The sequence below is a fragment of the Ochotona princeps genome, chromosome 13, assembly GCF_030435755.1.
Source record: "Ochotona princeps isolate mOchPri1 chromosome 13, mOchPri1.hap1, whole genome shotgun sequence".
Classification (NCBI taxonomy): domain Eukaryota; kingdom Metazoa; phylum Chordata; class Mammalia; order Lagomorpha; family Ochotonidae; genus Ochotona; species Ochotona princeps.
The window spans coordinates 8,306,906-8,334,892 of NC_080844.1; the positions used below are offsets into that span (position 1 = coordinate 8,306,906).

The 27,987-nt window shown below is 58.3% G+C and overlaps 2 protein-coding genes across 2 annotated transcripts; one reads left to right on the plus strand and one right to left on the minus strand.

The window, feature by feature from the left end:
- Positions 1 to 9,921: 9,921 nt before the first annotated feature.
- SNCG (synuclein gamma) lies at positions 9,922 to 13,614 on the minus strand. Its single transcript, XM_012926489.2, has 5 exons — positions 13,343 to 13,614; positions 12,820 to 12,861; positions 12,440 to 12,567; positions 10,419 to 10,490; positions 9,922 to 10,181 (listed from the first exon to the last, which is right to left on the minus strand). Exons 1-5 carry the CDS (start codon positions 13,461 to 13,463, stop codon positions 10,161 to 10,163), a joined length of 384 nt encoding a protein of 127 aa, XP_012781943.2. The 5' UTR covers positions 13,464 to 13,614; the 3' UTR covers positions 9,922 to 10,160.
- Positions 13,615 to 14,425: 811 nt separating this feature from the next.
- MMRN2 (multimerin 2) lies at positions 14,426 to 26,533 on the plus strand. Its single transcript, XM_058671896.1, has 7 exons — positions 14,426 to 14,691; positions 20,325 to 20,453; positions 20,539 to 20,666; positions 20,721 to 20,839; positions 21,347 to 21,455; positions 21,557 to 23,362; positions 25,966 to 26,533. Exons 1-7 carry the CDS (start codon positions 14,555 to 14,557, stop codon positions 26,346 to 26,348), a joined length of 2,811 nt encoding a protein of 936 aa, XP_058527879.1. The 5' UTR covers positions 14,426 to 14,554; the 3' UTR covers positions 26,349 to 26,533.
- Positions 26,534 to 27,987: the final 1,454 nt, after the last annotated feature.

A 27,987-nucleotide genomic window follows, 5' to 3' on the forward strand; every position in this document is an offset into this window, starting at 1 on the left:
CTCCTCTCTGTGTATCTGACTTTGTAATAAAAATAAATAAATCTTTACAAAAAAAAAGAATATGTACTGGGACAAACATTTGACATAGCAATAAAGATGCCAAATCAGATGCCCACATTCCGGGGCTTGTATTGTGGCATAGCACATCAAGCCGCTGCCTCTGATGCTGGCACCCCATATGGGCTCTTGTTCAAGTTCCAGTAGTTCCACTTCCTATCTAGTTCCCTGCTACAGTGCCTGAGAAATAAGCAGATGACCCCAGTAGGAGACCAGAAATTATTCCTAACTCCTGGCTTTGGCGTGACTCAGCCCTGGCCAACTGTGACCATGTAGTGAGAGAACCTGTGGATGAAAGACCTCTCTCCCCAAAATTGTCTTATCAAGCAAATTAATAATTTTTAAAAACTGCTTGCATCCCATAGCAGAGTGTGTGCATTCAAGTCCTGCCTCACTTCCAAGTGCAGCTTCCCGCTCAGGCTGGGTCCTTTCCACCCATGGGGGACTCCTGGACGTCCCTCCCAGCTGCTGGAGTCAGCCTGACCCAGGTATGGCTGTTGCAGGGGTTTAGGGAATGAATCAGCAATAGGTGATGCAGTCTCTCTCTCTCTCTCTCTCTCTCTCTCTCTCTCTCTCTCTCTCTCTCTTCCCCCACTTCTCTTCCCCTGCCCAACTCTGCCTTTCAAATGGAATACAGTCACACATAATTTGCATGGAAAATAGAATAGAATGAACTCCCACGGACTTGTTATTCAACTATTAAAATGATCAGTTCATACCTGGAGAGTGCATAATCTGGGAGTGAGTGTGGCCTAGAAGGGAAATAGTGGGCACCTCCTTCGGGGCTACCACTCTCATTGGATAGCACTAACACCAGGACAGGGGCAGGGGTGGCTGTACAGAAGGGCACCTGCTAGTAGGTGTGTGGGCTGGATAGTAGGTTGCTTGGGTTGAGCTGGGCTTCAATGCCCACCGACACGTGCGAGACCTAAACAGGATGTGGGACAGACTTGACAAGCCTGCGGTGCATACTGGCAAGCATGGGAACCAGGGTAGGGGGCAGAACTGGTGGGGGTTATAGGGAGTCGCCCCAACTAGGCTGCAGCTCCAACCGGTTTGCGTGAGGACCGAGTATGAAGTGGGCAGGATCGAATTGGACTACAACACCCGTTGGTTCACGAGGAAGACAGGGCTGGAAACAGAACGAACCCAGCAATCCCAACGACCAGCATGAGCATAAGCTGATTGGTGTGACGGATGGTGTCGGACTCTGTACTGGCAAGCACACACAAGAATCAGGCCTGGGATCATCTCAGATGAAGTTGCTTTGGAGATCCCTCCAACTGAACTGCTGATCTTAGAACCCCAACCATGAAGAGACCCTCAGCCAGTGGATTCTGAATGGGGTTCATTGCGATTGGAACTGAGAGATTGGCAGCAATCCAGAACTGATGAACTATCAAAACTGTATGAGCAGGACCCTCAGAGCACGCCTCCCGTTGGGGATCTGGGATGGGTGGGAGGTTGGGTGGGGCTTTTCCCTTTGTTTTTTCCCTGACCCCAGATACAGGGTAAAATGATATTGCTGTGGAAACAATGGTATTACCCACTTTCACCCTGTAGCCCTTGACACTTCGTTCCCTAATCAACTAAGTAAGATTATTAAAAAATAATTTTAAAAAATAAATAAATAAAAAAATAAAATGATCAGTTCAGATCCCATGTAGCACACCAGTTCATTTGGAGTGTGTGATACTCTTTTTTCCTTTTTCAAAAGATTTATTTGTTTGTTAATTAACTTATTTATCTATTTGAAAGAGAAAGAATGCCCAATCTTCCACCTGCTGGTTCATTCCTCCCAAATGGCTGCAACTATTGATGTTGGGCTGGTCCAAAACCAGGATCCAGGTGCTTCTTTTCAGTCTCGCACAAGGGTACAGAGACATCCTCCCCTACTTTGCCAGACCACAAGCAGGGAGCTGGATCAGAGCTAGAACAGCCAGGACTTGAACCGGCACAGCAAGTGAGCACACTCCTGGAGGAACAGGTGTAATTCCTCAAGAACCAGCAGGGAGCAGCTCAGCCAAAGACGCAGCCCAGTGGAGCACTCTGATATCTTCAACTGCAGGCAGAGACAACAAGGCTCCAAGGTTGAGGACTGAAACACAAAGCCCGAGTTTTCACACAACAGAAAAGGGGCAATAAAGGAAAAGGGCAGGGGGAGGAGAAAAAGTGAGAGTGGAAAAATCTCCCCCCCGCCTCAAGTTCAATGTGAGACCGCTGCGGAGTGAGGGAACAGATTTAAGGAAGGCCACTTACCCAGCTGAGCCTGAGGGATGAGGAAGGCCACCTATCAGCTGACTATGGTCGTTGGTTAGGGCATGTGAAATGGAATTTTAGGGGCTCTGGGTTTAGTCATCTGGGGGACTGCGAGTTGGAGTGTTTGGGATTATTTGCAGGAATTGTTGACATAAGAAGCAATCTCTGGAGACTTGACTGTGACCCAACAGATGAAAGAGCTCCAGCTTTTTTTGTCCTCAGCAGGTCTGGGCTCAGCTCACGTCCTGAGGCTGGGTGGACACAAGCCTGAGCATGGTGCCCGCTCCCATGAATATCCCCAGCACTGTGCTTCTGTGGGCAGACATGGGCCAAAAGCCAAGTCTCACCCAGCCTTGCCACCCTCAGGCTCACAGGATGAGGGGAAAAGAGACACAAGGAACAAACAGGTCGTGGGAGTCCCAGCAGCCCTGTGCCCGCGGACAACGCTGCAGGAGGGGTTGGGGTTATTCATGGTCGGTCCCCCAGGAGCAGAATGGAAGGATGGTGGTTCAAGCATCCACCGTGTGAGGCCCTAGCCAGGCATTGAGTAGTGTCAACAGGCAGAAGTGACAACACATTTGGTTTTAGAGACACCAATGGCTCTATCTATCTGTGTGACTGGGCAACCTGTCATCCCATCAAATGACCTATGTGTTCAGAAGGGCTCAGCATTGATGAATTTTACAGAGAAGGGCTTAAGGAAAACAAACAGACAAAAAGCCCTTGGCACCGGTGTGATGACACACAGGCTAATCCTCCACCTGCTGTACTGGCATCCATATGGGCACTGGTTTGAGTCCCAGCTGCACTACTTCCCATCCAGCTAGCTGCCTGTGGCCTAAAAAAAACAGCAGAGGATAGCCCAAGGACTTGGGAGCCAGCACCCAAGTGTGAAACCCAAAAGAAGCTCCTGGCTTCAAATGAGCTCAGCTCCAGGCATTGTGGCCATCTGGGCAGTAAGCCAGCAGATGCAAGATCTTTCTGTCTCTCCCTCTCTCTGTAAAATCTGCCTTTCAAAATAAAAATAAGTCTTTTAAAAAGCCGCTGGTCGAGGGATGGGCACTGTACAGCAGGAGGCTGAGCTGCCCACTGGGACACTTGGCATTCCAGTGCTCTGCTTCTGATCCAGCTCCCTGCTAAAGTGCCAGGGAAAGCAGCAGGTGCTGGCTCCAGTGCTGAAGTCCTCGCCAGCCATGTGGGAGCTCCTGGCTTGCATCCGGCCCAGCTGTGGCTGCTGGGAGCATTTGGGGAGTGAGTCAACTGCTGGAAAAATCTGTCACTCTGCTGTGGAAATAAATAATTAAATATTTTTTTTAAAAGCAATCTGTTGTTTCAAAGTTACTTTCCTTATAAGGTAGGAACACACAAGGAGACAGAACAGAACGATGACAGAAAGCAGCCAAACCTCAGCTCTTGCAGCCCATCTGGGAACCGTGATCTCCGATTTTTCCAAGCACCAGTTAATAACCAGTGGTTCTGTGTTTGGCTATTCTGCAGGGACCGAGTGCAGGCGCTTTATCCAACACAATGATGCCCTGTGATTCTGGAACACACGCTCCTGCGATTAAAGGTTATTTTAAACATATGCATCATTGATTTCTGAAACTTTCCAACTCATATGTCCTGAGCTCCGCTGACCCCACGTAACTGCGACTATGGCAAGTGAAAGCATGGGCAAGGGGTGACTGCCACACGAGGCAGTGAGACTGCAATGCTGGTAGCTGGCTGTGTGTGTGTGTGTGTGTGTGTGTGTGCACCTGTCACCGTGAGAACAGAAGGATGCATCCATCCATTCTAGCAGAAGCCAGGTGGACAGGGTGGCTTAATGGGGGTGGGGGGAAGCCCATGCAAAGACACTGAGGTACCAAGACTAGACCAGAACGGAGCTACTGAAGAGAGGGCTGGGGGCTGAGGCAGCCAACTGGGAAGGCGTCCAGGGGCCCATGGATTTGAGCACCCATTTCCAACCAAGAACCTAACCCCCGGCTACTCCAGAGCCTTTCACACAGCGCTGAATGTAGGGCCTGGGTAAAGTAGCCCCCAAAGCTGGCTCTTGGCCCTGATCAGCAAACTGACCTCTCCTTGTGCTTGTTCCTTCTGCAACTGTACACAGCGATCAGTCCCGGGGACTGCCTTCGCAGCCGCAAAACTTAGTCCACTGAAGAAGACATACTACGTGTTCATTTTCAGTTGTTTCACTGAAGGTTTATTTTTGTTTAAATCCTCCACTGCTTTCCCAGGACAGAAGCAGGGAGCTGGATGGGAACTGGAGAAACCAGGACTCGAATCAGTGTCCAAAAGGGATGCCCACAGCGCAGTAGGCAGAGGCTTAACTTGCAGTACAACAACACACCAGTTCAATGATTTCTTTCACTTTTGAGAAAAAAAAAAGACAAAACAAAACTGGGGTGGGGGGGTTGGCTGACAGTTAAGATGTGGGTTAGGAACGCCATATTCCATATCGGATCACCTCAGTTCCAGGTCACACATTCCTGGACAAGGCACGCACACAGGGATTTACGCACGAGTCACACAGGGCTTAGAATGCAGTCCCCAGAAACCATGATGGGTGGGCTCCTGGAGGTGCTGGAAGCAGCCCAGTCCCTGGCTGATTCTGCAGCTGGAAGACTATCTCCTGGGCACAGCCAGAAGGACCCGGGCTAGGATTCCCGCGCGACGCCTGTGTGGGTGAGGTCTCAGACTGCAGGAGGGAAGAGGTCCGTGCAAGCAGTCCCCTCGCTCCTGCCGCCGCCGTGCGATCAGGGCTGGAGTCAGCCTGTACCGACGCGAGAACGCCCGGTGCTGGGAAGGGCCGCTCCAGCAACCTGGGCGTGCGCCCTGGGCAGCCGAGGGAGGAAGGGAGAGGGGCCCCAGAAGGACCGCACCCTACTCCAAGTGAGTCAGCCGGGTCAGGCTGAAATCGCGTGCGTGCACACGTGCTGGCAACCGTGGTGGAGACGGCATTCAGCTGGAGGAGACTAGTCCAGCTGGGACCCGCCTGACTGGCACGCCAGCTCCGTGCTGGGCGGGGCGCGCAGGGCGCAGGCGCACGCGCGCAAGAACCGCCCGGTGCCCGCTCGGCGCGCGCTCCACCGCCAGGTGCAGGGCCCCCGTGCCTCCGAGGCTCCGCCCCCCCCGGGGCGTGGAGGGTGCGGCACCCCGGAAGTCCAGCTCTGCGGCCTCCGGTGGCCCCTGCCTGCTCACCGTCCGAGGGGCTTGGCAAGCGCCGGGCTGGGTCTCCGCTCCTGGGGAGGTTCTTGAGAACCACTTTCCAGTGTTGGGGACCGCGCATCCAGCTCCTGGAAGGCCCGGATTCCAGGAGCCGCTGGGGAACCAAGGCTGGGGACCGGCGCTTGCGTAGGGAGCTGGGACTGCCCGACGTGGCGGCGCCGCGATTGGGGCGCGGCCTGGAGCTCGGTCTGCCGCCTGACAGCCCCTGGGCTGCAGTGCCCACCCCATTGGCCGTCCTCGCCACCCTGCCCGTTGTGCACCCGGGAGGCGGTGGCCCCAGGAGTAGGACTTCTGCAAGGCGGGTTTGGGGAGAGAGCTCCCCCTGCAGGGGGTCCAGGCTCCTGGGCTGGGGCTGTAAGCCGTTGGAGCAGTAAACTAGAGGATGGCAGATCTGTGTCTGTATCTCTTCTCTGATTTGCAAATAAAATAAATGTTTTTTAAATAACATTTTTTTAAGGATATGGAAAATGGAGACAAGCTTTTTGAAGTACCCGCTTATGTGTGTGGTAACTGGGTCTCCATGCTGGCCAGGGCTGGACAGGTAGAGAACGCGGTTGAGAACAGACCCATGAGGGAGCCATGCAAGTGTGAAGGCCAGCTTCCAGCCGACAGGGCCTGGAGGATGTCCTGTCCCCATTCTGGTTACCTCAAGAGGCCGTACTTTTTCCCAGCCCAGAGAAAGTCTCTGGCCAGCACCCATGTTTGCGTTCTGGGTAGATTTGGCTGCATCGTCCGGGGGAGGGGAAGGAAAGCAGAGGAAGGGGGCCCGGCACAATGGCTCAGTGGCTGAATCTTTCCCTTGCGTGTGCTGGGATTCCATGTGGGTGCTCGTTTTTGTCCTGGCTGCTCCGCCTCCCTCCCAGCTCCCTGCTTGTGGCCTGGGAAAACAGTACAGGATGGCCCGAAACCTTGAGACCCTGCACCTGCATGAGAGATCCAGAAGAAGCTCCTGGCTTAAATTTTTTTTTTAAGATTGATTTATTTTTTATTGCAAAGTCGGATATACAGAGACGAGGAGAGACAGAGGAAGACCTTCCATCCAATGATTCACTCCCCAAGTGACTGCAACAGTCAGAGCTGAGCTGATCTGAAGCCAGGAGCCTGGAGCTTCTTCCAGATCTCCCACGTGGGTGCAGGAGCTCAAAGCTTTGGGCCGTCCCTTTGTGTGCCAGCCCTTTGTGTGCCCCTGATGTGCTCGTGAGGTTAATACTCCTGTGCCTCGCCCATCTATCCTGGCTACCTCCAAGGTTGCTGAAAAAAATACCCGAGGGGCCACAGGTGGTCCGGAGCTGGCCTCTGACTGTGGCGCTTGCTGGGTATGATGTAAGAAAGACCTTGGACCCCTCACCAGTATCTCCAGAAGCTTGCCAAGATGCCAGAATTCCCACCTTTGGCACACCTGTCCCTGGCCCATTCCACACCTCTTCCCTGCCGTGTCCTCCCCCACGGGGCACATAAGCACCGATGCAAGTGTCCTGTGGACAGGTGGCTTAGAGCATCAGGGGAGGATGTGCAGGATGGAGGGCCCAGCAGGGTTCCCAGGAGCAGGTGTGTCCTGGCTTGCTGGGCAGGGGTGGGGGCTGACAGGTGACTCCCTCTTGTGGATGGGGCTGCACAAGGAAAGGCCTGCATTACTCAGACTGTAGGAATCCTTAGGGAGACAGGGGAATGAATGTGTGGTCCTGCTACCCCAAGGCTGTTCACAGAGGCTCCTGGTCTCTCCACTCTCCTCCCCAACACATGCCAGGAAAAATGCCAAGAGAAAGAACCATTGTATCCAGGTGACAGATGGGAAAAGTGAGGCCTAGAAGGCAGGGCCCTGAAGATGTGCAGGTTTAGAGGGAGAAGTGGCAAAGAAAGGGGTTGATTTGGATGTTGGCTGTTGCTGACTGAGAGCTGGGGCCCACGGGGACATGGTCTCCTCAAAGCCTGCACCTGGCCCAGCTGCAGAGCCGCTGGAATACAGGCAGGGCTGAGATGGAGAACGCAGCGCTGGGACCTGCTGTGATCTCTCTGTGTGTGTCTCTGTAACTCCAACCTGTAGACAAATAAGTAAATCGCAAAGAAAAGAAAAAGTTGGTGGGGCTGGAGCAGCCCCAGGGACCCAGCATGCTCTGCTCTCCACTGGCCTCCACTCCCTGCAGGGCCTGGCTCAGGCGGTGCTCTGTGGGCTCCCGAGGTACTCGGGTGGGCATGCAGTTCAATGATGGGCCCTTTCCAAAGGAATCTTTCCAGCCTCAGCTCAGGCTCTTGCCTGCCTGCATGGGGTGGAGCCTGGTGCCTAGGACCCCTGCTGGGCTCACGACCACAGTGGGCGGCACCCTTTGTGAGAAGACATTCCAGCAGCTGTCAAGCCTGGGGAGCCTGCTCACCACCACATTTGCACCTGTTTGGAGAGGATAGGCACCAGACGCATCCATTCAATTAATTTGTCTCCGGTTCTGAAGATGGGGGGTGGGGGGTGTTAGGAACCTGTGCCTTGGGCAGGGGACTTCCTGTATTCACACACCCTCTGTGTCTCCCCATTCCAGCTTCTCCAGGGCTACGTCCTTCCCTCCCCAAGTCCAGATCTTGGAGGGGAGGGTTCTCCTCCCCAGAACCATTCTGCTGAGCCATGCCCTGTTTGTGGCTGTCATTCACCCAGGGGATAAGTTGGGTTGGGGACTGGGTGTGGGGAGAGAGAGAGGACAGGTGCAGACAAAACCCTGGCATGGCCCCACCCAGTGCTGCCAGCAGGGAGGGCCCTGACACTGCTGAGTGAGTTCAGCCACCGACTGCTGACCCTGTGGGCAGTGAGGCCCTGTGGGCAGAGAGCAAGACAAAATGGGAGACGGGCAAAGGGATCCAGCCCTGGGAAAGTGATGGCAGATGTGGCTCGGGTGGGAACAGGGGTAGCTGCAATGAAGTCACTTGGGCTCAGACCCCCTAGGCAAGTCCCTTCATTTCCATGGGCCTCAGCGTCCTCTTCCTGATGGAGGTGGCATCAACGGAATCTTCCAAACACGGTTCTGAGGAGGATAACATGGACCGGAGGACGCTCAGCACTCAATCTGCCCCATATCTGGGGGCTAGAAGAGCATCCCAGTGCCCGAAGTGCAGGCCAGGGGTGGCAGGGGGCATCCAGGAACAGATGAACCCTGAGCAAGGGGATTGGAGGATGTGTGTTGGAGCTGGTGGAGAGGTGGAGAGCAGCAGAATCCCACCAACCCCTCCCTTTCAGCAGGGTCAGAGGACACTAGGAGCCTTGTGAAGTTGTCCCTGCCCTACCTTGCCTCTGTCGCCTGAACCAGCCTTGCCCCTCCCTGATTACTGTCACAGCCCAACGTGAGGCAGGCCCAGCTCTGCGTGTGCATAAACCTGGCCTGGCCCCTGACTGACCCCGAGCCAGCCCCAGGCCCTTAGCTGCTGCCCATGAATGACAGAGAGTGACAGGTGGGTCCTGCCCCTTCTGCTTCCCAGCAGTGATTGCCCATGACCTGCTGACCAAGAGGCAGTTCAGTTCGACTCTGCTTGCCTGGGCTCCCCCACGGCAGTCCAGGCTGACTGGGGAAGCAGTGTGAACGGGCCAGTATCCGAAAGCACACGGGAAAGCAAGTTCTGGCTCCCACACTTACAACCCAAGGCCTGGAGCAAGTCCCATGTCTCGAGGGTCCCCAGGGAGCATTGTGTCTGCTTGGCCAAGTCCAAACAGGACTCCTGGGCACAGTGCAGCACTGACCAGCTTGGCCATTGCAGGTAAAGGGGTTCTACCATAATATAACCTCCCCACCAGGAGCCCAGGCATCACAGAATGTGAGATAAACCCAGTCCCCAGACATCTTGACTGAGTTATTTAACCACTCTGTTGGGCAGGGAGGCAGAGCAGGGGCTGTTCTTGTTAATCCCACTCAGCAGGTCTACTCAGAGCAGTGCTCAGCGGGCGTCTGCACCTGCTCATTTCAATGTGCCTCTGACATGGCAGTTGCTGTGCTGTTAATGACACTTGACAAGTTTCGGGGTGCAGGCAGGGAAAGCCCAACCTCCAGTCTGGTGGGGATTCTTGAGGTCAGGTGTGGCCAGGCAGGGCCAGGCGAGTACCCTGGGGCTACCTCACATCCCTGCGGAGATATGGAGCAGGTGGCAGGGTTGCTCTAGAAACCCTTCATGCACTGCCCATTGCCTGGAGCAGCTCAGGGCCAGGCCACGCCCCCAGGGGGCTGGGGGTGATGTTCTCCTTGGCAATGATGACCCACACAGGTTTCACAAGCACCCAGAGTTGGCACCATAGCAGCCCTGGTCCCATCATTAGACAGTGTCCGCTCACGTGTGTCCCCAGGAAGGACATGGGGTCTTCCTCATGACCGACGCAGTAAGGACAGGAGGCATGGCCAGTGGTGGAGTGTGGGATTCAAGTTTTATTTGGAATCATTAAAAAAAAAAAATCCACAGCAGCATCTGTGGGGTTAGGAAGCCCAGAGGCCAGAGGGGCCGAGGGCATGGGAGGTAAGGGTGTTGGTGGCAGCAGCAATAGCAGGTGCAAGGAGCGTGGGCAGCCTGCAGGGCACACTCCAGGGGAGCTGGGCACTCTTCATCCCAGGAACTGATGGGGTCTGAGCGGTCTGGCCTGCAGCCCTCTAATTTCCCACATTCTTGGCCTGAGAGAGAGAGAAAGAAAGAGAGAAAGAGAGAGAGGAAGAGAGAGAGAAAGAGAATACCCCTCACACATACATACACACTGTCCCAGGCCCGCCACCCTCAATGGCCACCCTAAAGGGGCTGAGTCTATGTCCCTGCACATGGGTCCACAGACCCTATGTGGGCTGCAGAAGGTCAGGAGGTCCCTCTGGGATCCCCCCTTGCCCCATGACATGCCCCAGAAGCCCAGCTCCTACCTCCTCAGCCACGTCCACTTCCGCTTGGACTGTCTCGCCTTCCTGTGGAGGAGCAGGTGGCTTCAAGTCCTCCTGGGGGGCAGGGTAACAAGAATGCAAAGTAGTGACAGGAACCCAGGCCCACAAGCCGGGAGGGGGGAGCCCCAGCTGGCACCATGCCTGAGGATGCCAAGGCCTTTTGAGGGCACTCAGTACCCCCCCAGGAACCCAGCCTTGTCCCTGCAAGCCTGATCCCAAGTTGCTGGGGACCCCTTGATAGGGCTTCCTTGGTGAAGAGGCCTGCAGTGGGGTGGGCTGCAGTGGGGTGGGCACCCCCATGCTCCCGAGTCATCTGTGTACATCCCTCTGCCCTGCTGCGCCTCTACCAGCCAGCAGCACTGCACCACCATTGCTTTTGGGGACCCAAAGCCTGGGCAGCTGGGTGACCCTATCACTGTTTCAGAGTTACAAGCAGCCAGGCAGAGCAACATCAGGTCTGGCTTGCTCCAGGACTCACTTCAACCTCCAGTAGCAGAAGTTCTTGCCTGCCTGCCTCACAGGTGGGCTTGGGCACAGGCCCATTTGGACTGGCAAACACGGCTCTAGCCTCTTCTACTTCCTGTCGCCCTGGAGCCTCCACATTCCAGGCCCGCCAGACACTTGGCTGTGGTTGTGGCTGGGTTGAGGACCATTATGGTGACTGTCTAGGACCTTGGTCCAACATCTCCATCTGGTGGTTCCCGCCACCTCCATGCTGTTCCGCTTGCCCATCCTGCCCCACCCCTGTGCCAGTCAGTATGGGCCAGGCTCTGCTGGCCAGCGACAAGCAGCAGCAAGCTGGGACCTGCTGTCCCCACCCACACCAGCCCTTGAGATACCACGCAGGCTGGGCTGTGTTCTGTTGCAGTCCACCCTGGGGACAAGTGAGAACAGGAAATGAGTCTCCCCTGGGGTGGCCCTTCACTAGGATCAGCTGGGAGTGCCCAAACAGCCTCACCCTAGGACTGGGTCTCTGGGCTCTGGCCAGGGCTCTGCTGCTGGCATCATGGCATTGTTTTGCTGGGGGCTGACTGTGAGCCTGGCAGAGACCCCTCAAGGGAGCCACACCTTGTGACCCTGCATTCCCCAGCCCGGTGAGACACCTGCTTATTCCCATTTCACTGACGAGGAGCGAGATTCAGACAGCCCACATTGCATCCCAAAGTCCCAGGGCCAGGAGAGGAACCAAGCTGGACACTAGGAGAGAAGGCCGCCTGCTCCAAGGACCGGGCATCTTACACTGGCCCTGGAAGCCGAGTGCTGGGCACCAGCAGTGGAGGCAGGGCCAGGGCAGCCCTTACATGGACCACCTGGTGGGGTGAAGAGGGCCTGGTTTCCACACCCCCAGCTGACGGGATTTCAGCGCTGGTTATAGGAGTTAATGAGTATGAAAAGCTGCCAGTTCCCTGTGGTCCTGACACTGCCTCTCTGTGGCCCGGGTGTCTATACACACACAAACATGTGTACATACATATACACTCACGCAATACACAGGATGCTCAGACACACAAAGGCAGCCAAGGGTGGGGTCGGAGCACTGACTGCTTTTCCGCCACCAGGGGGCAACGCATCCCTGAGAGAAGGCAGCAGCCAAGCCAGACCTGGCCAGGCCAGGCTCTGCTGGGCACCCGGAGGGCTGCAGGGGACTAGACAGTTCTGGCATGTTGTGCCCTGCCCGAGCCACGCGCTGTCGCCATGTGAGGCCTTGTTCTCACGTAGAAGGTGCAGCATTTCCCAGATGCGGAGAGCCATCTTTTGGGTGTGGCTCTGGGCTCTCCTTGTCTGTGAAACCAGGACTAGGACTCCCTGGCTCCGGAATTTCAGAAACCAACACAGCAGGTGCCGAACGTCTGCCCCACCCCAGGACAACATGGATGGGCATCTAACAGGAGGCCAAGCCAGCCCCCTGAGTGCCCGACCCCTTCCCCTGCCCCCCACCTCCGCTGGCCTCCCCTAGGGCAGAGGGGAGAGAGGAGGGAGCCCACTGTGGGACCGGCCCTTACCTTGCGCACAACACCGGTGGTGACAACAATGTTCTCCGCCTCCTCCACGGTCTTGTTGGCCACCGTGTTGACGCTGGTCACCACGGCCTCACTCACCGCATTGGCTTGCTCTTTGGTCTTCTCAGCCACTGTGGGGAAATGAGGTGGTGGGGGGAGGACGCTCAGGCTGGCCTCAGCGCCGATCCTCCCCATCCAGCCTGCACTGCACCCCTTCCCAGCAGGCCAGCCCCCCCCGGACCCCCTGCTGCCGCGTACGTGTACGCACACACAGAGCGACAGGCTGACGTGAGGAACCAAGAGCTCTGCCCTGGACCAGCCTCAGGACTGCCAGCTCAGGTGCAGCCCCCAAATCCCCACCCCAGGGACTCCCAGAGCCTCACCTGAGGTCACGCTGTGCACCACATTCTCCTTGGTCTTGGCTCCTGAGGAAGTGATGGAACTGAAGGTTGGACACTGCCCAGACCCTGGGCTCCAGACCTTGTTTGGGTGTGGCCTGGGCCCCTGGGAAGCAGCGCCAGGACAAGGCAGACGACAGCTGAGTCATCAGCTCGGCCTTGTGGGACAGCCGCTGAGCCCAGGTCTCCTGTCCTCAGCCCACCTGCCCTTGTGGGCAGGATAGAGCCCCTGCGATCTGGTCTGGGCTGCAATAGAGGATGCGCAGGGCGGGGTCTTCAGGCCCAGGAGACCTGCCGCCGCTGTGGGAGTGTCTGAAGGTCCTTGGTGGGTGAGGGGCAGGTGGGCGATCCCTGCCCCCGGGTCCTCAGTGGTCCTGAAGATACCACAGGCGTGTACAGGTGCCTCCGGATGCTCTAGGGCCTGGACACCCGGCCTCGCAGCCAGGTCCTCACTGCCCCCTCCTCAGCCACCCCGCTGCAGCCCTCAGGCACCTGAGTGCCCACTCACCCACATACATGACCCCCTCTTTGGTCTTCTCTGCCGCCTCCGTCACCCCCTGCTTGGTCTTCTCCACGGCGCCCACCACGCCTTCCTTGGCAATGGAGAAGCCCTTCTTGAAGACATCCATGATGCCGGGCAGACACGGGAAGATGCCTGGCTGCCTGTGAGCTGCAAGCTTGGGGCTGGAGCTGGCCTGAGCGTTGCCGCAGTTGTCCCCGCTGCTCTTATTGACGTCGATGAAATATTGATGCTGAGGCGGCTGGCGGGAGCCCAGCCAGCCCTGGGGCGGGTGGTGGGGGCAGGGCAGCACCAGGACCTCCCTCCGGGAAGCAGCAGGAAACGGGTCCCCAGGGCCCAGCTGGCTCTGCCTTGCCCTCCTGCCCTTCCAGAAGGGGTGGGAGGGACTGGCCACATCCCCCAGGCCTCACTGCCCTTCACTCCCTGCCTTCCCTGCCAGCCCTGCCTGCCCCAAGGCCAGCCCTGTTGTATCTGTAAGCAGGGAGGGAAGAGTTTGCCCAGCGAACCCTGCATCCTGTGGGTACAGCAGGGGCCAGGCACACCTGTCGGATAACGAATCAGGACCAGCGTAGGGGCTGCCCCATGGTCACATCCTCCAGGATGTCCCTCTGGGGAGATGAGCTGGGAGGGGCAGGACTTCCCCGTCCCCAGCCTGCACTCTGTGAGACCCCAAAATAGATCCTTACCTTCTGCGAGACCCCATTCCACCCCCTACCCCTGCCCGCTGCCACTGCCACTGCCCACTCCCACTACCCCCCAGCCATGCTGCCTCCCACAGTACAATGACCAAGGCCAAGGTGTCTGGAAACCACGACCACGTGCCCTGTACTTCCTGGCCAGCAGCAGGGGTGGCCAGCAGCAGGACCCCTGGAGCCTGGACCGGCCACTTCCTGTGGTTCCCATGGGACTTGTTAGCTGCTGCCTTTCCCTGTGGGTCCCACCCTCCTTCCACGTCCCTGGGGCTCAGCAACCGCCTGCGAGCTGGGCGGCCTCTGTCAGCCAGGCCAGGAGCTCCCAGAGCTCCCGCCTGCACTCACCGGTGGGCCGGCCCCCAGGCCACTTCCTCTCTTTGTTGTTCCTGTGTTTTCTTTGCCTTGGGAGAGACAACTTGAAGGTGACGTCACTGGTAGTTTCTGGAGTCAGTCTTTGAGAGCAAGCCCTCACGGAGCCCAGAACTAGCCCGTGCTGCCCACGGGGACCATGAACCTCATACTGCTGTTTTGTCTCGGGGGTCTCCTGGGCTGGGCCCAGGTTCTGGACACCAGCGTCTCTGAGCCATGGAGACTCAGGCCACCAGGGACAAGGGCTGAAGACCTTGACCCGGACCCTGCCCGACGGTAAGGGGGTGCTGTGCTTGGGCAGAGGTTGTGGGGGCAGAATCAGCATCTCAGCTTAGCTCCAACAGGTCCTCACTGGGCCTGAACTCGCATCTGTGAAATGGGTTAACACCATCTATCTTCTGGTCCAGCCACAAGGGTGCTCCGTGCCTGACCCCACCACAGGGAAAGGGGGTGGTGGTAGCTGGAGTTTGGTCAGGATAGGTTCATCAAGGGCCATTAAGTTCTAGATCTTTCCAGCTGGCTTGGCTGCAATTTTTACCCTTCTAGAAAAATCACTCAGGACAGCTCAACCCCAGCCAGACTGGCCCATCCCCAAGCTCCAGCAGGCCTGGGAGTGAGAATTTGCTTGAGTGCCCAGGGGGACCTGACCCTGAATTGACAGGGCACTCTGTACCTGCCAAACCCTATGGAGACTATGGTGTCTAAAGTCTTGAGCCTCAGGGCCTCCCACAGACCCGGCACACCATTTGCCAGCATTCTGCTGGCCAAGGTCAGGGACCCTCCCGCTGACAAGGGGCTGGGCCTGGGGGTAGGCCCCTCCCTAGGGTGGAGGTAGCAGGTGCCACTAGCTGGGCCAGGCATCCTGCCAAACAGGATCGGTTAACATCCTGCTCTGGCCATTTATAGAGAAGGAGCCTGCTGCTCCGAGAGGCTGAGCAGTCTGCCTTAGGTCATACAGCCCAGGAAAGCTGGGGTCAACTCTGACTCCAGAACACAAACTACAGCCCCCACATGCTCCTACTCCCACCTCATGGGTTCCCTTGCCCCCCAGGTCACCTGCATCTGTGCGTGTGTGGGAATTGTGACCTGGAGGGGGACAAGGAACCGCGTCTTATCGACCATGAGACCATGAGACTCCCATATGGGGGGGATGGAAGTCGCCGGGCTGGCCCTTGTGTCTGCCTGGGATGGACAGGGCTCACTTCCAGGTGTGTGGCAGTGGAGTGAGGAGCATGCATAGGCAGGGCCCTAGTGAGGGAGGGGCCAGAGAGGCTGGGGGAGGGGGCTGTGGATGCTCCCGCCCCCACTCCCACTCGGGGCTTGGAGGTGCAGGTGGCTGTGGTATGGGGAGCCCAGTGTCCATCTCCGGGTTCAGCAGCCCCCCTCCCAGAGCTGCCAGGCCCTGGCCCCAGCCACTGGGCCTCTCTCATCTATGCAAGGTGGAGGAGGGTGCACACTTTGCTATGGCTGGAGCTAGGCTGCCTGGGCGGGGTCTCCACATACAGAGGGTGCCGTGTCCGCGGCCCCCAGCTGCTCCAGCTACCCCCAACCTGCTGTGCTTTCCTTCCCACACTCCCGGAGGTGTCTGAGCCCCACAGGCGCCATGGCCAAGGAGCCGAGGCAACCACAGGAGCTGGTGAGAAAGGAAGGAAGCGCTGTCGCTTCCTGGGCTGACAGCTTTGCTTCCTGTCTGTCCTGCTGACCCTGCTCCTCCTGCCTGCCGCCAGCTGCAGCTAGAGCAGGGGACTGCTCCACTGCTAGCTCAGGCAGCAGGAGCAGCCCCCACCCCCACCCCCTGCGTCCCACACCCAGCTCTTGAAGCCCCGTGGGAAAGGCTGAGCTGGGGCCACTTGGTGCTTAATGAGGTGTTGCCCAGGGATGGTCAGATCGCAGGTGGTGGAGGGACCCAACAAAGCCCTCCATGTTGGGCTCAGGGAGCCATTGGTGGGAGCCTTGGGACTCCTTCCAGATCCCCCGCCAGGACTTGCCGCCCTCGGGGAGATGAGTCTGTGACAGGACCCTAGGGAGCCCAGCACCCAGAGTTGTTGCTGCTACAGCATTCCTGGACACATCCCCCAGAGCCACAGAGGCTCTTGAATGCTAGGCTAGAGCTGGGGGGTGGGGGTGAGGGAGTCCCTGGCTACTCAACTGCAAACCCTGCTTCATGTGTCCTGCCCTGTGCAGCAGGGGTGCTGGCTGGGGAAGGGGCTTGGCCCATGGTGAGTCAATGGGCCCTGAGCACCAGCGCCCAGCTTCTCATACAACAGGGTGTCTGGGGTTTTGCAGCAGCCCAGAGGGGTACACCCTGTTGCTGGAGCAGGCTGGAGTCTGGGGGGTGAGGGTGGGGTGGGTCTTCCAGGGCTGCCGCATCTGCTGCTCCTGGGGCTCAGGGTCCTCAACAAGAATAAGGCAGGAGCGCCCATGCCTTCAACCCCCTCATTTCTGCTTGGGGTCAAGGCTTCCTCCCAGAGGCCAGAGGCTTCTCCGCCAACACCCCTGTCTGGCTCAGGGACAAAGCCTGGAGAGTTTCTCCCCTGGGAGATCGTGTTAATGGCTGCTGAGAATTCGCCCTCCTTCCCCAGGAAGCCTCAGGGACCAGCAAGAGCTGTGGGGGTGGGGAGAGCGTGGAGGGAGCGGCTGCTAAGTGCTCTGGCCACCCCAGCAGCCCATCCATTATACTGCAGGCTCTGCCCTTTGCCACACCCACCTGGACTGAGAGAGGGGCCTGGCTGAAGGTCATTGTGGTCCACTGAGGAGAAGGGAGGGAGAGAAAAGGAGAGGAGAGGAGGGGAGGGGAGGGAAGAGGAGGGAAGGGACGGGGAGCCCAGCTCCTCCTCCGTTGCAAAGCCTTGTGCACATGGGTGGAACATGAAGGCGGCAGGGGCGAGTGCAAGCTCAGAGCAGGACAGTGAGCACCTGCCCCAGGGCTCCAGGGAGATGAAGACCACCCTATTCTGTTGGGGGTGGGGTGGCTCCCCAGTCTCAGAGGGCCAGAGGCGCAGAGGCGGAGGGAACAATACACACTTGAGCAGCTGGGTCAGGGTCACTGGTGCCAAGGCCAGCCAGGAGCTGCCAAGAGCTGGAGGAAGCCAAGGCAAGGGCCAGGAATGTTCCCAGGGCCTCTGGGCCAGCAGCCTGCACACTGTGTGCCAGGGCTGGGGGTGGGGGTAGCGTGGGCAGCAGGAGCCCAGAGGAGGAACTGGCCCGGAGAAAGTTCCAGAGCAGGAAAGGTGGGCAGCCATTTCCCGCTCCAGGAGCCAGAGGTGGAAAGTCCCAGTCACTCCAGGCCCTCCATCAGGCCAGAGGTGGGTGGGTGTGGAGCTGACCGCTGTTCAGAGGGGTCCCTCCTCACTCCTCAGTGTCGGAGCCGATGCAAGAGGTGCTGACAAACTATCACCCAGTCGTTCAACCATACCTGTCCTCAACACAGCCAGATACACACGGGCAAAGTCCATCTCCCCCACCAAGACCCTGCTTTTCCTAGGGGTGGGCCCACCTTCCAGAAGCTTCCAGGGGTAATTTTCAGGCCTGGGCATCTGCACAGATGGGCACTGTGTGTATCATCCCAGAGTGCTGGATCCATAGTTACAGCATGGGTGAACAGTCCTCCTCTCCTGGCTTCCATGGGTCCCCTCTCCACCACTGAGGAGTCTATGGGCCTAAGTGCCTGCCCACTGGGTCATCAGCTTCTGTATCCGCCTCTCTGCTCAGCGCAGGTTCCGGTGACCAGAAGAAAACCCCTCCTTCTCGGCTGTTCACCTCCATTTTTCCTTCAAAGGGAGAGGATTTCATTTTATTATTATCTTTTTTAAGTTTTGCCTGTTTATTTGAAGGAGAGAGAAGGAGAGACATCCTCTTCACTCCCCAAGTGGCCACACAGCCAGAGCTGAGCTAATCTGAATCCAGGAGCCAGGAGCTTCTTCCAGGTCTCCCACGCGGGTGCAGGGTCCCAAGGCTTTGGGCCGTCCTCGACTGCTTTCCCAGATCACAAGCAGGGAGCTGGATGGGAAGTGGAGCCGCTGGGACTTGAGCCAGTGCTCTGATGAGGGATGCTGGCACTGGTTTCAAGGGCTCCTGTGCCTGGTCAGTCTTCACTGGCTCCCTGTGTACCCTCATCCTCAGTCATCATTGCCCGGGGCTGGGCATCCTTCACCCCGTTTCTGGTTGGAGTCTGCATTTCGAGTCCTTGTGTGTCCCTTCTCCTTGGCTTTTTCTTGGATACAACGCCACTTCCTGTGGCACACAGGTATCCAGGAATGGGCTGGGGTGGGTGGGTGCTACAGAATCCCTTGGGCAGATACAGCCTGCTGGTGCCCAGGCTTGACCTTGGCGAGTCTCCTTGAACCTGTTGGCCTGAGGCCCAGAGACTTCCTCCCTAAGCTCAGAATGGTTTGGTCAGGTTTCCGGCCTGGGCAGGGGCGGTTCCCTGGGTGGGGGAAGGTGTGGCCCATACATGGCTGGAGACGACTTTCTCCAGCACTGTTTGCACTGATGGCGATGTGCCTGGGGATGCAGGTCTCACTGTGCTTGAGGGGGAGTGTGTGCTGTGTGTGTGTGTGTGTGTGTGTGTGTGTGTGTGTGTGATGGTTGGCCTCATATCCCACGTACTCAGCAGGCCCCTCCCCTCTGGAATCTGGCATTTACTTGTGTCATTAATGGTTTCCTGCCCTAGTCTTTGGGCATGGGGATCTGTTTCTCTTATATTTTCTCTCCAGCTTTCACCTCTGTCTTCTCTTCTTTCAGGGGGAATTTCTTTAACTTTACCTGCTGTCAAGTGCTCTGAAATTTCTTTTCTGGGGGGCAGGGGAGCAGGGAAGTCAGATTTAAACTAATGGCATCCCAGCTGGGTGCCAGTTCAAGTCTCAGCTGCCCACGGCTTCTCCTGCTTGTTTCTGCTCAGCCTGGGAATACGAGTGCACCCCACGGACCGGGTGACTCACTGTGGCCGCTGTCCTTGGCTTCTCTCAGAGGTGGCCGGGGCTCTCTGCTGACTTGGTGGAGAGGCTGTGACTGCAGCGGCCAGGCTGGGAGGGCCTACTGTACTTTCCCAAACACCATCCCTAACCATGCGTGATGGCTGCCAGACCAAGATCAGCTCCAGAGAGCAAACACCAGCCCTTCCAGCAGCCTCTTGATGGGCATTCGTGGCTTGGCCAGAGCTCTGCCCAGCCAGTTCCCCTGACAACACAGCTTCACAGCACATTTCCATAATGGCTCTAATGGGCCCGGCCAGTGAATGAGAGCCCTTGCTACAGCAGACCAAGCCAGGAGTACCAACTGGGCAGGCTGCCAGGGGTCTGGGGCACTGTGCAGGGAGCCCTTTCTTGCCAGGAGACACAGAGCTGGGCTGCTGCAGCCATTCATTCAGTACAGGGCATCCCCTTCCCCCACCCTCCCCACCAGGCCTCGCTCAAGGTCACACAGGCAAGAAGCCAGCACTGGAGCCAGGAGACACCGCACCAGCTATGCAGGTGGCCTTGCTGAGTTGCCCTAGTGGAGGCTTCTGGAAGGCACTGGAGCAGGTGCCTTCCCTGCCAGGAGGGGTCTGTGATGGCTCTGGAATCAGGAACAGCTAACACAAAGGACTCCCTTCCCAGGCTCCCTGTCACCCTGCAAGTGGCTATACAGGCCCCACGCTGGGCCAGTCTAGGAGCTTCATCCGGGTCTCCCACGTGAGTGGCAGGGGTCCAGGCTCTTGAACCATTCTCTGCTGCTTTTCCAGGCACCTTCACAGGGATCTGGATTGGAAATGGAGCACCCAGGAGTCAAACTAGTGACTCCATGGGACACAGGCATTGCAGGCTGTGGTTTAATCTGCTGTATCACCATGCCTGCTTTTGGTTTCTAGGCGGGATCCTGGGGAATCTTGGATCAAGCTCAGCAGCCCCCTGTTCTGGCTCATTTTCCAGGAACTGGTGCCCATACCAGAAGTCCAGGTTGGTCACCTATGTGGCCGCTTGCAAAACAGAGAAGTTCCTGGTGCACTCCCAACAGCCATGTCCCCAGGGAGAGCCGGACTGCCAGACACCCAAAGTCATGTGAGTGCACAGTGTGAGCCCTGGGGCAGGGTGGGCTGGGCCGGGGTGGGGGACATGCTGGACTCGCTGAGTCGTTGCTCCCCAGGGATCGAATGGCCCCGAAGCTGGTGTACCAGGTTAAGCAGAAGGTGCTGATGTCGGTGGACTGGAGGTGCTGCCCAGGCTTCGGGGGCCCCGACTGCCAGTACTACGGTAGGGCTTCCCGCAGCCCTTTCCCCCTTGACCTCTGAGTTCAGAGGTCATGCAGCCCTCCCCACACCCCACCAGACTCCAAGGCCAACATCTGGTACTTCCCTCTGCAGACCCCACCGCAGTCTCAGAACCTGCAGGGCCTGGCAGCTGTTGCCAGCCTGATCCTCAGAGCAGGCTGGGCAGCTCGGAGCACGGTGCGCTGCACGGGGTGGGGGTGGGGCCCTGGGGATGGGGCTGTGTCCAGACCTTCCTCCCGGAGTCCTCAGCAGCCCCCTTCTCTCCTTGACCCCATTCCCTGAGTGGGGCCGTCTGGTCCAGCCCTGAAGCCCACCTGGGGAAGGCCATTGGCTGCTCCCTAGAGTCAGTGGGGGTAACAGATTATCACAGCAGAGCATTCCAAAGTTGGCTCCCTCAGGTGGATTAGCAAGGACTGTGATGGAGGATGCTACAGTTGATTAAACATGCCTGCTGTGTGTGTGTGTGGCAGGGTGGGTCAAGGCTCGTCCTGTGTGGGTTTTCTTTGTGAGCTAACGTCTGCTAAGCTATGGCTCAGAGGACCCCAGTGGGCACCTCATCTGTTCCTCTTTATGCCCTTCCCCGCTTCCCCCTTGATCCCCTTCTCTGGATCGCACCATCTTCCCCGGGCCTGGAGAGTGAGTATGTCCTATATGCAATCAGGCCCCTTGGCTGTGGAGGTGCAGGAGCAGCAGGGCCAGCAGCAGCCCCCGCAGGGAGGATTCCAGAACGACATGCAGCCAGGGCTGGATGACCTCACAGTCACTGGGATGGAGGCCAATCACACAGAGCTGGGTGAGTGGCAAGCTAGAGGCTGGGGGCTCCCAGCTGGGGACATGGGGGTGGATGGCCCTGACCTCAGCGGCCCCTGCAGTGGCCCAGCTGGGAAATGGGGTGAGCAGGATGCTCGTGTGAGCCTGGGCGCCTCGCAGGCTTTCCTGGCAGGGCCTTGGAGCAGGTGCTCCTGCACCACGCCGACACCTTCCTGCAGCAGCACCTGGGCTCCATCTGGAAGAACTTCAATGACAGCTTGCACAGTCTGTCCCAGGCAGTAAGGAACCTGTCCCTGGATGTAGCGGCCAACCGCCAGGCCATCCAAAAGGTTCAGGAGGACGTGGTGGCCAGAGCTGATGTCCAAGAGCTTGGGGCCAAGTTCGAGGTCAAGGTGCAGGAGAATGCCCAGCGGGTCAGGCAGCTGCAGCAGGCGGTGGAGGAGCACCTGTATGCCCAGCTCCAGTCCCTGCGCCACTCGCTCTCCGAGTTCCAGACCGACGTGGACGCCAGGCTGAAGTGGCTACACAAGGCCCAGGAGTCCCGGGGAAGCCATGGCGGCCTGGAGGCGGCTGCCAAGCCGGAGCCCGACAGCTTGCATGCCAGGCTGGGCCAGTTGCAGCGGAACCTGTCGGAGCTGCACGCGGCCCTGGGCCGCAGGGAGGAGGAGCTGCAGGGCACCCTGGGGGACATGAGTGCCACCTTGGCCCAGCACAGCGAAGAGATCAAGGAGCTATACTCAGAGTCGGACGAGACCTTCGACCAGATCAGCAGGGTGGAGCGGCAGGTGGAGGAGCTGCAGGTGAACCACACGGCGCTGCGCGAGCTACGAATAATCCTGATGGAGAAGTCGCTCATCATGGAGGAGAACAAGGAGGAGCTGGAGCAGCAGCTCATGGAGCTCAACGTCACGCTGCAGCAGCTGCAGGGCGGCCAGGCCGACCTCCTCAAGTACGCCAAGGACTGCAACTGCCAGCGGCTCTACCTGGACCTCGACGTCATCCGGGAAGACCAGAAGGGCACCACGCGAGCCCTGGAGGAGGCGCAGCTGAGCCTGGACGAGCAGCGCCGGCTGGACAGCTCTTCGCTGCAGGCCCTAAGCAGCGCCGTGGACGCTGTGGCACAGGCCATGGACGCGCGCAAGGCCGAGGGCGAGCAGGCGCGCGCCGACCGAGCGCGGCTCCGGAGCCAGCTGCAGGCAGTGCACGGCGAGGTGGGCGCGTTGCAGGCAGCTGCTGGCCCTCTGCGCGCCGAGGTGCAGCGGCTGCACAGCGCCTTCGCCGCGCTGCTGCAGGACGCGCTGCGCCACGAGGCCGTGCTGGCCGCCCTCTTCGGGGAGGACGCGCTCGAAAGGCTGACGGAGGACGAGGCCAACCCGCTGCCTCTGCGCTACGAGCATATCCGCACTGGCCTGCAGGACGCTGCCAGCGGGCTACAGGAGCAGGCGCTCGCCTGGCATGCTCTGGCGGCCCAAGTGGCCACCCTGGAGCAGCTGGTGAAGCAGCGCCTGGAGCCCCCTCAGGACACCCTCCCGGAAGAGGCTGGTGCTGCGACCCTGGCCCAGCTCCAGGGCCTGATGACCGAGGTCATGTCCCAAGTCAATAGCCTCCAGCACTGCTGCGAAGCCCCCGGGGCCGCCCCCTTCAACAGCTCACTGCAAGGTCTCTCCAGTGTGCTGTCAGCCACGCAGCACGACCTGCAGCAGCACCGGCAGCTCTTCCACCGGCTGTTTGACAACTTCCAGGAGCTCCTGGACACCAACGTCAGCTTGGACCTGAGCAAGCTGCAGGCCTTGGTGAGCAGGAAAGAGAGGAAGCAGCAGAAAGGCCTGGACGGCTCCCGGAAGAGGGACAAGAAGCAGGTGCAGCCCTGGGCGGATGCAGGCGCCCCAGTGCCCATGCCGAGGGGCCCAGGTGGGCTCTGGGGGACAGGTGAGTTTCCGGGCTGGGGCTGGGCTGCTATGCTGGCAGCAGTGCTTTGCTTTTCATAGGGGCTGGGGCTAAGTAAGAAAACAGTAAGATCCCAGGCGCCTAGACATGGGGTGTTACGCAGCTTTTAAGGGCTGTGAGCCTCTGAAGCCACCTGAAGTATGGTGGCGTGGAAGTCAACAGAACCATGTGCTCATTCTGCAGCACTGGCAGAGCCACCATCTTTCCAGGCTCCTGACAGGGGCTGCCTGTCCACCAGCCACCCCAACTGCAGTGGGAGCTGGAACCACTTGGGGGACACTGCTCCCTGTCCCAAGCGGGTCCCCCTGCAGTGTCCTTCTTCCAAGTCAGCCACACATGCAGCAGGAAGCACCATCCTGTGGCCCAGAGGGGCCCCCCACAGGGGGACGTGTGACCTGTGTCAGCTCCAAACCCAGGTCAGCAGTCTCCGTGGGTGCTGGCTCTTCCTGGCACACACCGGGCCTGGTGGCTGGGCCTGGAGCTCAAATACTCGGGCAGCCACCCCTCTCACACCCTCCCTTGCCTTTGGAGGTGGCTCCGCAATGGCATGTCCCCCAGGGACTCTGCCCTCATAGCCCAGACCACTTCCGCAGAGGATGGGCTGCCACTTTGGCCAGCTGTACCTGGTGCAGCTGGCAAGGGGTTGGGTGTAGGGAGGAGTCTAGGGCTTGGCTGCCTCCATGCACCCTCCAAATGGTCCATGGGCTCCAGTATCTCTTCTTGGTTTCTGGCCTTGCATGATGGGGAAGATCTCACCCTCAACCTTTGAGGATGGTTTGTGAGCCATGGGCAGGAGGCCTAGGACAGTCAATGTCTCCCATTGCCCCCAGCACCTCCAGGCTGAAGCTGTGCCTGTATGCACCAATTCTAGAATCTGTCTTCCTTGTGTGAGTGACGCTAGGAAGGCCTGGTGGGTGTGTCCTTAGCTCGCTTGGTCGGCCTGATAGTGTAGCACTGTCTAGCCCTGCAGTATTTGTTCTTCCACGATATTGCTTCTTTAAAAAGGGAAAGGGCCCTGTATTTCTCTTGCAGGGTGGCTGCAGGGCTTGCGCTGTGCCCTGTGAGGAAGCACCCACGGTGTGGTGTAGTTGTACCTTTTGGTACAACTGCAGGCGAGCACGGACGCCGGCAGAGGGCGCTGAAGGCGGGCCTGTCGTCTGCCGGGCGAGGGCGTCCCCTGCTGGGCGTGACGGGGAACTACAGAGCTGGCACTTGCTCAGCAATTGCTTTGTTCAGACACACAATCAGGAAAGCCGGTGCCACCTGGTTTTTGGAGAATGTTCCAAAACTGGAGAAAAGTGAGAACTTGTCATTCACAGAATTCTGTCAAGTTTGGACTGGGGACTAGCAGGTTGGGGCTATCGCTGACTGCTCTGCAGACTGCAGGCCCTCCCTCTCTGATAAGCAGGTGCTGGGGGTCTCAGCCCCTGGAGAGGGGACAGGGAGGGAACCCAGGGGCACATGTCCTTGCAGGCACCAAAATCCTTGTAGCTGGAGCCTGACCAGCACTCAGACACAGGCCCAGCCTTCCCAGGTGGGTAACAGGCTACTTCCTGGCTCATGACTGTGTCCCCTGCAAGCTTGGTGCTTCGGGGTGGGTGGGTGTGTGTGTGTGTGTGTGTGTGTGTGTGTGCAGTAAGGGTTGGGCACCTGTGCTCTATCTCCGTGTGACTGTCCTGCTGGTGGGAAGCGTGCAGGTGCACCAGCCGTGAGCATGACATTTTCACTGTGTGATCTGGAGCGCTGTGGGCCCCTCCCTGGGCCTGGCCTGCCAGTCACCCCTACTGGGGTTGGGCATTCCACTTGGGAACCCATGTAATCTCTTCCTTTAAGGTCCTGGGCCAAGTGTCCGATACGTGCTGTGCTTGGCTGCTCCTCAGTTCCTCTCGCCAGAGTTAAGTTCGTGACGTGGAGGACAAATGTGCAGTGACAGTGGCACATGGTGTCTCCATGAGTCCTGACAAGTGGCACTCCTTGGGGAATCAGAGACTGGCGTACACATCCAAGCCTATTGTTTGCGAATCTCGAAGCCTTGGGCCTTGATGCTCAGCACCCAGCCAGTTAAGACATGGCATGTCCTTCAAATCTTTTATTTGAAGGGCAGAGTTCTTGGAGGAGGAGAGAGTGTGGCAGTGGGGGAGGGAGGGAGAGAGAACACTTCTATGTGATGATTCATTCTGCAAGTGGTTGCAATGGCTGGGATGGTGCCAGGCCCAAGCCAGGAGCCGGGAGCTCCATCTGAATCTCCCACATGGGTGCAGGGGCCTGAGTACTTGGGCCATCCTCTGCTGCTTTACTAAGCACATAATACGGGAGCCGGATTGGGAATGGAACAGCTGGGACTCGAACTGGCACCCATATGGGATGCTGAAGCTTCTGGGCCACGTCAGTCCCCAGAGTGCTTCATTAAAATGTACAACAGTTGGGAACGTTTACTCCTCTCTATTGGGAAGAAACGCCTGGCTACTCGGCCTGCTCCCGAAAGTCCCAGGGGCTGGTAGTGCCTGGCAGCCTGGTGCCCTGGGGCTAATGGCCGCAGAGCAGGGGGCGGTAGTGGCCTCACTGAGCATGGTTCTCTCTTGCAGGCTCCCCTGTGGCTTTCTATGCCAGCTCTTCCCAAGGGGCCACTGCCCCACAGATGGTGGCATTTGACGTGACATCCATCAACTTCGGCGGTGGCTACCTGCCCCAGCATGGCTACTTCATGGCACCTGAACATGGCATCTACCTGCTGGTGGTGAGCGTTGAATTCGGCCCCGGTCCGGGGACCGGGCTGCTGGTGCCGGGTGGCTCCGGCAGGACCCCAGTCTCCATTGCCAAGCAGAGGGATGATGGAAGTGCTGCCACCACCTTGGCCTTGCTGGAGCTACAGAAGGGCGAGAGGGTGTGGCTTGAGCTGACCCAGGGCTCCATCACCCCGGGCACCCAGGGCACTACCTTTGGCGGCTTCCTGCTGTTCAGGACTTGAACTGCTGTCCTCAGGATTCACCAAGGACCCTGAAGCCGAGGCTGGGGCTGGGGACTGGAGACCCAGGGTCACCCAGCCTAGGGGCGTCTGCGGGGGCTTCACCTTTCTCTGGGCAGGACTTGGGCCTGGGGAAGGGTCCCAGGGGCAGGGCTCAGCATGACCCAGTGGCTTGGAAAACTCCGAGGGTTTTGTTTTTTGACACACCCTGCATTCCACAACTTGTGGTGGTGGTGGTGGTGGGGGGGGGTGTGCTCTCTGGTCCCCTGCTGGGATCCCCATTGGGGAATGCTTTCCAGAGAGGTGGCATTTGTGGACAACAGAGGAAGCTGACCTGCAGCCACTGCCAGGCCACTGGCCAGTCCCTGCCGGCCTGAAAGGAAAGCTTGGGCGAGCTCCCCCAACCCAGGCAGACACTTGTAAGCTCTGCTCCAGTCTCTGCCACAGCCGTGTTAATCTGCCATCGCAAATGTGTTCCTTGCTGCTCAGAGTGAAGGGCCAGGCAGCAAGCCAAACAAACTCGGCTAAGCCAGGTCTCCGCTTGCTGTCCTGGCTCTAGCCTGGTGCTCCCTAGGGCTTCTGCCAGGGACAGGGGCTGACCAGGACATGCAGGGAGACTGGGACACCCCCTCTGTACTGATCGACTCTGGAATAAAGTGATGCTCTGCTAAGCTCCATCTTGTTTCCTGCCAGAGAGCCAGAGTACTTGGTCAAGCAGGCAGGAAGGTTGGACGCACTTTGGGCGTCATAGGTTCAGCCGATCCTGCAGAAAGCCTTCCGTGGCTCCCACCTCCACATCAGCGGGTGTGTTGCTTTAGCCTGGACACTGAGCTCGGAGCTGCAGTGGTTCTACGGTCTCAACATTGTAAAGGCACCTGGGAGAGTGAACCAGTGGATGGAAGCGTGCTCTCTCAAATACATAATTGTTTAAAAAATGACAAATGCTGAACAAATAGGGTTGGGAAGGCAGACACCTTGTTTTCAGAATAAGGAACCGTTTTTGGAGGGGAAGATGGGAGGGTGGGAGGTGATATCTGTTGAGTAGTTAAGTCTCCCGAAGACCATGAGATTGTCACGAGCACTGACCTGGTTCACCGGCAGCCCAGCCTTCGTCCTTGTTTGCATCCGAGTTCCTCTCCTGCAAGGCGCAGTGCACTCTGCATGCTAATACTGCTGCTAGCACTTGAGCATGCCTGCCGCTCTGCCCACGGGCCCAGCCACAGCCTGTCTCGACCTCTGCCTACCTGCAGAGGGCAAGCGGCCAGTCCAACAAGCACTCATTTCCAAAGTGCAGGAATTTACTATCTGGATCACAGCTCTCAGATGCCACAACTCCAACTGCCTGCCCTGGCCAAGGACTGTGGGTCACCAGGAGCCTTGTTGGTAGTGAGCCACACCCTGCGGTGCAGCTTCTCCTGTGCAGGCTAGACTGTGGATGTGCAGGCTGGCCATCTTCAGTGGACCATGTCCCCAAGGTCCAGGCTGCACTGTCCCAAGGATGGATGCAAAACTTGGTACGAAGTAGCAGCTAACTTACTAAAGTGTGATGTGGCAGAAATGGCCGGCACACTGGCAACCATGAAGAGGCACTTCTCCAAGCGAACAAGATTTGACCCAGTTGGGTGACATGGAGTCCCTTGGC

What these genes read in the sequence shown, in the direction of transcription:
- SNCG (XM_012926489.2), bottom strand. Translation starts at nt 13,463, where the DNA reads ATGGATGTCTTCAAGAAGGGCTTCTCCATTGCCAAGGAAGGCGTGGTG. An exon ending in AGAGGGGGTCATGTATGTGG is followed by an intron (nt 12,862 to 13,342) that starts GTGAGTGGGCAC and finishes TCACTTCCTCAG; the next exon opens with GAGCCAAGACCAAGGAGAAT. An exon ending in AAGTGGACGTGGCTGAGGAG is followed by an intron (nt 10,182 to 10,418) that starts GTAGGAGCTGGG and finishes TCTCTCTCTCAG; the next exon opens with GCCAAGAATGTGGGAAATTA.
- MMRN2 (XM_058671896.1), top strand. Translation starts at nt 14,555, where the DNA reads ATGAACCTCATACTGCTGTTTTGTCTCGGGGGTCTCCTGGGCTGGGCC. An exon ending in GACCCGGACCCTGCCCGACG is followed by an intron (nt 14,692 to 20,324) that starts GTAAGGGGGTGC and finishes CTCATTTTCCAG; the next exon opens with GAACTGGTGCCCATACCAGA. An exon ending in GGCCAATCACACAGAGCTGG is followed by an intron (nt 21,456 to 21,556) that starts GTGAGTGGCAAG and finishes GGGAAATGGGGT; the next exon opens with GAGCAGGATGCTCGTGTGAG.